Source organism: Poecilia latipinna, unplaced genomic scaffold (assembly GCF_001443285.1).
Source record: "Poecilia latipinna isolate Pla-1442-1.1 unplaced genomic scaffold, P_latipinna-1.0 Scaffold1402, whole genome shotgun sequence".
NCBI classification, from domain to species: Eukaryota; Metazoa; Chordata; class Actinopteri; order Cyprinodontiformes; family Poeciliidae; genus Poecilia; species Poecilia latipinna.
Window position 1 is genome coordinate 163,299 of NW_015114018.1, and position 10,711 is coordinate 174,009.

Here is a 10,711-nt window from a genome sequence, read left to right on the forward strand (position 1 = left end):
CCTGTTCTTTCAACCCAGAAATGGAATTAGACCAGAGGATACTTAGCAACCCTGAACATGAGCACTTAGTTTTCATTATTTAGATCAACATTAGATTATTTTTCTTTACTTTTTTTTTTTTTTTGCTTTTTCCTTTGGTTTGTTATTTTGTTTGCATTTCAATTTAATTCCTGTAAAGCACTTTGTATTGACTTGTTGCAGAAAATGTGCTATATAAATAAAATTACATTACAGTTACTGATAAAGAACTAGAAGTTGGGGTTGGAATCCTTGTCAGCTATCATTTCCTGCCATACACGTAGGGTGTGGGTTTCCAATGAAAAGTCTTAACTAAAAATCGGGCAGTTGCATGACAGTGGATAAAGATGTGGCTCTGTTGTCCACCTAGTAATGGAGATAAGTTCAGACTTTGGGTGTGTTCTTTTTTGCTGTGACTATATAATCATGTGATCTTTGTTGTTCTACTGTGTTCAGTGAGATGGGTCTTCGAACGCTTTTGCCTTTGAATAAAAATAAAGACAAAGATTAATCTTTCTCTAGTTATTGGAACAAACTCTCATTCTTTGAAGGGGAAACTGACCCTTCACTCTTCATTTTAACCTCAAGTTAAAATGATCTTTCACCAAACCCTGCTGGGAAATAGTTTGAATTTAAAATATTTCAGTTTCATTTTGGCAGCCTTGGTCATTCATTTAAAGCACTTGTGTAATATTATATCAGACATGTGTCAGTACATTGCTTCTACTTTAACTTCAGCAACTAGTTAATAGTGCGACAAGAGAGACAAGAGAGACCATGCAACACCAAACAGACATTATTACTTTATATAACAGACTAACAGACAGCTTTCTCAGGAAGGCATCAGCACAATATGCATCAAATTAGGATATCACAGAAGGAAAGTGCATTCATTTCAATTCATTATGCTACTCAGAGATGCTTATGATATTTAAAAATGCACTGAGGATTCCAGATGGAAAATGAATTTCTCAGGGGAATAAACATAATAAAGGAAAATAAAGATTCAGTGATATTAATGCAACGTAATGAAATTTGTGGACTGTGCAGGGGACAGCAACTTTAGCCATTCCTGTCAGCCATACAGGGTGGAATCTGAATAAACCGTACCAAATCAACTGAAACAGAGAAAATATAAAATGACCCAAACGATGGTTACTTTGCAAGACAAGGTACGGTGGTGGACAGAAAGAAAAGGGGATGATAAAGAAACAAATCTGTGTGAATTAAAGGGGGATGTGTATACCTCAGTAGTCCTATTGACCATCATCTGTTGCAGAGGGAATGAGGGAGGGAAAGACCAGTTCAGTTAGCTTTGTTTTACACATAACTCCACTATAGTCCATGCACAGCAGAGGAGGCTGTGCAGCCATATTCTAATCTGGGCAGTGACGTGGCTAGAGTGGCTTATTTTATTCCCCGTCTCAGATACATCCTGTGGTTTGTCTTTCAAATTGATTGACATTATTTAAGTCAAAATTTATCTCACCAACATATATTATAGTGAAAAGACTTAAGTACTACATTGAAATGCTACAAAATAGTTAAATATAGAATAATATAATATATATAATACAATAAAGACTATTAATATAACATATTAACTATTTTAAATTACAGGTTGCTTTCCCACATCTCAAAGATGATTTTCCTCAAACTTGCAGTGTACCTTCAAGGACCAAGGCAGTCCAGTTGTAGGTACTCTTTGCTAATGCGCTATTAGCAACGCTCATTTTTTGTTTAGCATTTTTGCTAACTTTGAAAAGATTTAGTGCACTTAACTTCCCCTAAATCAATTTTTCTGGATAAATTTGAAAGCACTAATTTATTTAGCTGTTTTGCAAACTTTCAGCTGAATAAAGTTTGACATCTGTGTTGCTTATCGACTGTTAAGAATTTTTTACTTCTTTATATTCATGCTCTTATATTAAAGCGGGTGAAGACTGTCTATGCAGCAGTTCCTACCAGGTTAGAGGTCAACTTATTATACCCTGGTTCCTGGAATATTTAACCTATTGACCTTTTGCATGTGATGTTACGCTCTTCAGAACTCTGGCCACTGCGCCATGATAGACGTCAAAACAACCCATGCACTCATGAAAAGCCTGTCAAAAGAACACACATCTGTAATTTAATATCGCTTTTTTGTTGATTTCACTTTAAAAATGGTCAAAGGATGCTGTGCAGTTTGCTGCACAAACAGACAAGGATGCAAACCAATCTTGTGATTTTATTGCATAACTTTGAATGAGGAATGACATGTTGATGGATAGGAGCTGTCAGTCTTAAGGAGTGTCAGCTCTCTGTGTAATCTCAGAGAAAACAAACATTCATATACTTTAGAAGTGAGTATGATTAGAAAGATACCAAATATTGCTTTATGGAGAAGGTATGCGTCTAACCTTTAATAATATGGAGACAATGCCGCACCGTCAAAAGAAAAAAAAAAAAGGTTAGCATCTAGTCTTTTGTACGTTTTTAAGGCTGCTCTGGTGTAAGGGAAAAGGCCATTTATGACATACAGTCACTATGGAAAGTATTCAGACCCCTTTACATTTTTCACTCTGTTTCATTGCAACCATTTGCTAAAATCAAAAAGTTCATATCTTGACAAAAAAAAACCTAAAATGTAGACATTTTTACACATGTATTAAAAAAGAAAAACTGAAATATCACATGGTCTTAAGTATTCAGACCCTTTGCTCAGTGTTGATTAGAAGCACCCTTTTTTACACCTGGATTTGGGGATCCTCTGCCTTTCTTTCTTCAGATCTTCTCCAGTTCTGTAAGGTTGGATGGTGAATGTTTGTGAAGCCATTGGGTTTAGGTCAGGGCTCTGTCTGGGCCAATAAACAATGTTCACAGAGTTGTTCTGAAGCCACTCCTTTGTTATTTTAGCTGTGTGCTTCGGGTCATTGTCTTGTTGGAAAGTGAACCTTCGACCCATTTGAGGTCCCGAGCTTCCTGGAAGAGGTTTTCTTCCAGGATATCTCTGTACTTGGCCACATTCATCTTTGCTTCAACTATAACCGGTCGTCCTGTCCCTGCAGCTGAAAAACACCCCCATAGTTTCGCTGCTGGGATTGTATTGGGCAGGTGATGAGCAGTGCCTGGTTTCCTCCACACATACCGCTTAAAATTAACACCAAAAAGTTCAATCTTTGTCTCATCAAACCAGAAAATGTTATTTCTCATAGTCTGGGAGTCTTTCATGTGTTTTTTGGCAAACTTTATGCAGGCTTTCCTATGTCTGCACTGAGGAGAGGCTTCCGTCGGGCCACTCTGCCATAAAGCCCCGACTGGAGAGCTGCAGTTATTGTTGACCATCTCCCCACTGCATCTCTGGAGCTCAGTGGTGATCTTTGGGTTCTTCTTTATCTCTCTCATCAATGCTCTTCTCCTGCGATTGTTCCGTTTAGCTGGACAGCCAGGTTAAGGAAGAGTTCTGCTCGTCCCAAACTTCTTCCATTCAAGGATTATGGAGGCCACTGGGCTCTTAGGAACCTTGAGTGCTGCAAAAATTCTTTTATAACCTTGGCCTGATCTGTGCCTTTCCACAATTCTGTCTCTGAGCTCCTTGGGTGGTTCCTTCCACCTCATGATTCTCATTTGCTCTGACCTGCGCTGTGAGCTGTGAGGTCTTGTATAGACAGGTGTGTGCTTTTCCTAATCAAGCCCATTCAGATTAATTAAACACTGCTAGACTCCAATGAAGGAGTAGAACCATCTCAAGGAGGATCAGAACAAATGGACAGCATGAGTTAAATATGAGTGTCACAGCAAAGGGTCTGAATACTTATGACCATGTGATATTTCACTTTTTCTTTTTTAATAAATTTGTATTTTTTCTGTCAAGATGGGATATTGAGTGTACATACAAGAGAAATAATATGAACTTTTTTGATTTTAGCAAACGGCTGCAATGAAACAAAAAGTGGAAAATTTAAAGGGGGCTGAATACTTTCTGTTCCCACTGTAAATCATGCAGTATGAATTCAGGCAAAGTCAGTCATTTGATCAACACGTCAGGAGGGAGGAGGCATGGGTCGATTTCTAAGCTAGCTATTTTCAACTTTTGTAAATATTGCAATCTACAAGCCCCTAGTGGGTGTGCTATGTTTACAGACAAAATAGCTTGACTTGAACCAGTAGAAGCCATGAATAAATTGGCAAAAACCACTTGGAAAAACAAGTTCAGTTGCTCTGTTCAATACTCCCATCTCTCACTTCCAATGCGTAAGTCATGGCGCCTCGAATAATTAAGTGACATAGATGCAAAGGGTCAAAATGTTATTTTTTATGTTGTAAACTTGTCCTTACTTTACAACCTATTGTACTTACTATTTGTCTATCTATTTTTTTTATCTTTTTGTGAACCTACATAATTTGACTTTGCTCCTGTTATACCTGAATTTGCCATCTAAGACAGAATAAAGGCTATTTGGTAACACTTTATTTGAAGGGGGTTGAATAAGACTGTCATGTCACCGTCATAAACATGACATAACATGTCATGAACATGAATAAGCCTTCATGAATATTTATGACTGTTGTCATAAAGCGTCATTCGGTAAATTATGACACTTTTAATACAAAGTTGACATTATTCAAAATGTCTTTATTATGACAACTTGACATTAACCAAGAAATCATTACTGTTTAAACTTTACCTTTAATAACATAAAGTTATCTAATTTTTAAAGCCCAATCAATAATACTTTTATAACAAATTTATATCAGTAATGATTTCTTGGTTAATGTCAAGTTGTCATAACAAAGACATTTTGAATAATGTCAACTTTGTATTAAAAGTGTCATAATTTACCGAAAGATGCTTTATGACAACAGTCATAAATATTCATGAAGGCTTATTCATGTTCATGACAGGTGTTCATGTCAGTCTTATTCAACCCCCTTCAAATAAAGTGTTACCGGCTATTTCTATTCTATTCTATCCTGTGAATTCTCTGTGTTACAGGAGAGAACGTTCACTAAAGTAAATGATAAATTCTGGGAAATAACTGTGGCTTTATGAAGTATTATTACTAAAACGCAACACTGACAGGATGTGATAGAAAAGCATCTACAATTAGTGTTGAGTTGCTAAATAAGCAACCTGGCTGGTATCACTCTGGTTACTACAATGGCTTTGGATAAAAAGGTTCTACAACTTCAAGATGAGAAGTAACACAAATATCTGTTTACACATGAAAACGTATGATAAAAATGTAACTGAAAATAAATTTATTCTATAAAAGTTTCTGCTGGTTATCCATAACAATATCTTTGTAGACTAAAACTGTAAATGTAGGATCGATTTCAAACTGTAAAATGAAACTGTTTTTTGTGAACTTTTTTCAGAACAAGTTTTTTAATACATGCATATTGTATTAATATGCATGTATTAAAGGGGTGATGTACATGTTCTCATTTCTTTGAATTTGGGCTAAAATAAATACTGAAACAAAGTAGAAAAAAGTAGATTTTTCAACCCACTAAGAGGAAACATCACATTGATTTCCTTTCAGACTGTTTTCTAAGCTGTGGTCAATATTTCAAAGAGGCTATTAAAACAAATAATAAAGAAAACATACATATTTACAAATAGATTTTTTAAATTTAATTCATTTCTTTTGTTTTAATTTGTTTTTAGTTTGTTTTTATTTTTAACTTTTTTTATTTTTAACTTGTTTTTTCAAACAAAATAAATGAATTATCTTAGGATTTTTTTGGTAACTGAAGTAAATAGAGCAATTGAAGTTTTTTATGATTACCGTCAATAACTGTAATGTAAAGAACTTGATTTACAGCAGGAATTTATAAGGCGCTTCAATGTAGAAAGACTGAATGGACATGTGGGTACTGATATAAACCCTCTTCTAGCCACGTGACTTAAAACCACAAAACTATGTCAGAAAAAAGTCCCAACTAAAAGAATATTACATTCTTGTTTCATCAACTGTAAGTAAAGCCCCATCAACTTCAGGTTGTCTTCCTAACCCCTCCCACCCCTAGCTGATGGTCCAAAACATTCGTTAGGATCATCTGTCCCCAGCTGTTAGCATGCAGCCTTAGATACAACCTGCAGACAGTGGCACACTCCATGCACTGGACATTGCTACACTTAGACATCGGTGCAGCGAGGAAAGGGAGGAAGAGGTGATGAGGGGAAGTGTGTGAAAGGGAGCATTTAAAGAGAGAAAAAGGAAAAGAAGGAGAGACCCGGTTAGTGGCAGGACCAGGAGTGACGTGGCAGGCACAGCGACACTGAATGACAGAAACGGAGAAAGAGATGCATAGAGACTGATGGGAAACCAGACGCTACACACATTTAAGCAGATTTGTGTCAAAAACTACATCACAACAAATTAGAGGTGCTGGCATTAACTAAGTATAGAAACCTTTGTTGTAAACATACTGTGATTAGTATCTGGATAATATGCTAATTTCAAATACATTCTGTTTATGATTCAACACTTTGTCATAACAGAAAGAATATCAGTTCACGTTTGGCCTGGGTTGAACTAATCTGAAAGGAAAAAGAAATGTGCTTGCAACGACAAGAAACAATGATTGCTAAATATCTTCAGTCTGATTACGTCCTGTGGTTGTTTCCAACCATTTTCTGCGCCCCCCCTATGGATTACAAATGGCTGTCTGGTTGAAACGACGCGTGTGACGGGGGGACGGACGGACGGACATCGACTTTTTTGGGGGAAAATGAATGTACGTAGCTGAAAATAGACACCAACATCGGTAGCCTACTTGTTAAGCTTAAGGTTCTGTATTGATATTAGCTAGTCATCTTTTAGCTAACATTACCTGCATCCAACAACTTTACTCGACTCAGTCGGTTAGTTTGGAGGGAAAAACTGTGAAAAGTTCTTTGCGTTTTGCTGGTTTGCTGCCGTGATTCTAACACAAACCTACGTAGCTCCGCACAGCAGCAGCAGGTCTCCTTCACAGGTGTAAACCCAGCGCGAGTAGCGCTCATGTTGCGTTTAAAGGCGGCTCGGAAAAACAGGTTACAACATGTTAACAACGGATTAAACAGTTTTAATGATAAAAGTGACAGAGGACACAGATATGGGAAGTGTGGAAGCCTCTACTGTATCAAACTGACAGGAATAACAGAGAGTTGGCCATTCTAAGGTAAAAACCCAGCGCATACAGTGTTCATGTTTTGGGTTTTTTTTTCCATCCAGACGGCTTCCCGCGCCCCCCCTGCAATGACACGGAGCCCCCCGTAGGGGGCGCGCCCCACAGTTTGGGAACCTCTGCTGTAATGACTGAATGAATGCTGCTCAAATCCACTGCAGTTGCAAGAAACAAGAACCTTTTAGATCAAAGTTGTTTTCCCTCTTAGATGGCCTGCAGTCATGTGGGTACCAACTCATGTACCAAAGATCTTATTTGCAACTAATAGGTGCAAACAGAGCTGATTGTGAGTCTTGAGTGACACTTTAAAAGTTCCCTTGTATGACCCCAGTAGAGATGAGTGTACTTTTTAAAAGACACCTTTATGTCAGGATCTGTGTGAGTTGTGCAAGCCTCATTATGTGAAATGGAAGGCAATAATATGCTGTGGAAAGTTGAAGTATCTCTGAAAGGTGCCAAGAGTTTGCCACTGAGCGGAGTTTGTGAGTAGGTGTGAAGTAGGGGATGATGTTAACATTATAACCAGCCCCGCTGCTGTTGCTCTCGGTAAAGCTAATTCTCAACTCCTCGACTCAGGAACTCTAAAACCTATTTTTATTTGTTTCACTTGGTTTTAATGTTATTGGTAGTTACACCTTTTTAATAGTAATTTTAGAATTGCATAATGCTAGACCTGCAAGTGAAACTTAATTTGTTCATGTTTTTAGCATGCTGAATGATCCATCCAGGGATGAAGAACAAATCAAATCTGAATCTGTGTCTGCAATGTCAGCTTCACTGATAGAAGTACACACTGACAAGAGACATAACCAGCTCAGTTGGTAGAGTTGTGGAAGGACGAGATGGATTAAACACAGGCTTGCTTTTGCAGTTATATTTACGTTCTTATGAAAATAATTTTTTTAGATGAGAGATTACATTCATACAAAAGCATCAAACAAACTATAGCATGATACCCATTTCCCTCTGGCTACAACTATATATGATCAAGACTGTAGATAATGATCACTGTAGGTACAAGTAATCTCATTACTGTGATCCCAAACAAAACTGGATTAGACCTAGTTAAGCCCTGGTAGAATATTTGAGTGATCTTTTACACTTTTAACGAAACTATCAAGCCCCTATAAAGGGTAATTTCTGCAGCATCACTGTGGGTAAGAAGGAAAACATGGGTATTGTGATCACTATTCAGCTATGATGCACCCACAAACGTTAATCAAATCTTCAGTATAACAAAGATTTATAGATCTAGTAAATGTTAAAGACCCTCATACTATATATTCTTCTTTGGTTATGCCTTCTTTGTCTTATTGCTCAGAAATCTGGGGAAATGCAAGTAAAACCAACACTGATGTATTAGTTAAGTTGCTAAAATAACTTATAAGGCTTTTTAATAAGGTGGGGTACTGTGAACCAACTGATAAACTCTTCATTCAAAATAATATATTAACATTTAAAGATATTGTTTATGTAAAAATACTAGAAATAATGTATAAAACATTGAACAAAAGTCTTCCTTCTGGTATTCAGAAATTATTTAAATTGAGAGAGAATAAATATAATTTGAATGTGCAAAAGAGAAAAGCCAGATAAAGTCTAGATGTGTTTCAGTTATTGGTGTGAAACTATGGAATGAACTGAATGATGATTTTAAGTTATGTCCTTTCTTGGTGAGCTTTAAAAGAGCTCTAAAATGTAAAATGATAAAATCTTATATGTGTATTGCGAAGATATCTTGGTAGGTTGTTGGGTACAAAATAGGGTAGGCAAGAATAAGCTTGGCTTCAGCCTATTCCCTTTTTGGTAAATTATGGGTTTGTTTATTGTTTTTTTTTTTGTTTGTTTGTTCTTTTCTGTGTTTAATGTGGACAATTTACCAAAATAAAGTGAATGATTGAATTTGATTCTGAAGAGTTTTTTTTAAGACAACAGAACAATAAGATTATTGACAATCAGCAGAGCTTATCCAGATACCGACCACAGCTTGATAGATGAAGGAAAATAATTATCACTTATGTGGTGAATTCCTACAGTTAGTGAGCTAAAGCTGCTAGCGCTACCTCACAAATGCCCAATGATTTCCCTATTGGCTACCAGATGTAAAGCCAGGAACGTCTCAAACAACTCATTTCAACATAATAGCTCTGCATATTTTACTTAGCTCTATCTACCCTCCATATAAAACACTGACAAACTACTATACTTCCACACATGCCAAGCCTAACCCATCACAATGAACAACGGCCATACCTTTGACTGGACATCGGCATTGTGATCATTCTGAAGTAGCAGGGCGGCTGATTTGGTATCATCCTTGCGTGCGGCAATGTGCAAGGCGGGCAGGCGAACCTTGCCTTTGGTATCGTTTTCCAGTAAGATGGAAACCACCTGGTTGTGTCCCTGCTGGAGGGCAATTGCTAGGGGTGTAAAACCATCCTAGATGAGAGAAGACGGAGAAAAAATTGAATGGTTACTTACCACATATCCATGCCCAATACTTACAAGGAATATGATTAATAAAATATCCAGAAAAAGTGATGGTGGTTTTAACATTTGGCAAAAGGAGGAGCCTCAGATTACTCACTTCTGTTGCAATGCTCTGGTTGCCTCCATTCTCAAGCAAGTAGCGCACTACATCCATGTGATTCTCCTGGGCTGCCATGTAGAGAGGAGTGAATCCATTCTGGAAAATCCCAAACTTAATGGTTACTCGTAAGGTCTTACACCGTTATTTAGTAATTCTCAAAAAGTTACAGCAGTAAGGTCCTGGCTCAAGAGAGAAATGTAATCAACAGCTGTGGAAGATGAGAACAAGGGTTTACCTGAGACTGTGAATTGATGTCAGCTCCTCGTTTGGTCAGGATCTTCACAACTTCTGCCTGACCTGCCAGAGAGGATATGTGCAGGGCTGTGTTTCCTTTCTGAAAAAACAGGAAATAGGTTCAGGTGAGAAGGATATTTTTTCCTGACTTCAAATTAACATTAACTGTTGAATGCAGCAAATGTTAATAAGAAGCACATCAATGAGTACTGGTCAAGGCAACAAGAGTAGGGTGCAGAGAAGTTTTTCTCTTCCACACAGTTAGATGCCTCTTCTTAAGTTCTATTCTTCAAATTATTTTTGGTTATTTTAACAGCCAAAAGGCAAAACTGTATGCTCTGTAAGTACACTGTGTGCACAATTATAATTTAGTTTTGATGATATCATTTGTATGCATATTTTCCAATTCCAGGCTGTATAAACTTGAATGCTTGTTGAATCTAAACATATCAGCTGATGTGTATTAGTTTAGTGAGGGAGGGTGGGGCTAAGAAGATCAACATCCTATATCAAGATGTGTATAATTATTAGGCAGCTTCTTTTCCTCAGGCAAAATGGGCCAATAAAGAGATTTAAGTGACTCTGAAAAGTCCAAAATTGTAAAAGGTCTTTCAGAGGGATGCAGCACGCTTGAAATTACTAAGATATTGGGGCGTGATCACACAACCATCAAACGTTTTGCTGCAAATAGCTAACAGGTTTACAAGAAAC

General features: G+C 37.2%; 1 protein-coding gene across 1 annotated transcript in view; it reads right to left on the bottom strand.

The window, feature by feature from the left end:
- Nucleotides 1–10,113, bottom strand: part of LOC106962357 (ankyrin-3-like) — a 22,884-nt gene extending 12,771 nt beyond the window's left edge. Inside the window, exons 1-4 of the mRNA XM_015056739.1 lie at nucleotides 10,002–10,113; nucleotides 9,764–9,862; nucleotides 9,430–9,615; nucleotides 1,265–1,288 (exon numbers count right to left, since the gene is read on the bottom strand). Of these exons, the coding sequence (XP_014912225.1) occupies nucleotides 1,265–1,288; nucleotides 9,430–9,615; nucleotides 9,764–9,841 (288 nt within the window). The 5' untranslated portion in view covers nucleotides 9,842–9,862; nucleotides 10,002–10,113. The remainder of the gene's footprint in view (nucleotides 1–1,264; nucleotides 1,289–9,429; nucleotides 9,616–9,763; nucleotides 9,863–10,001) is intronic.
- Nucleotides 10,114–10,711: the final 598 nt, after the last annotated feature.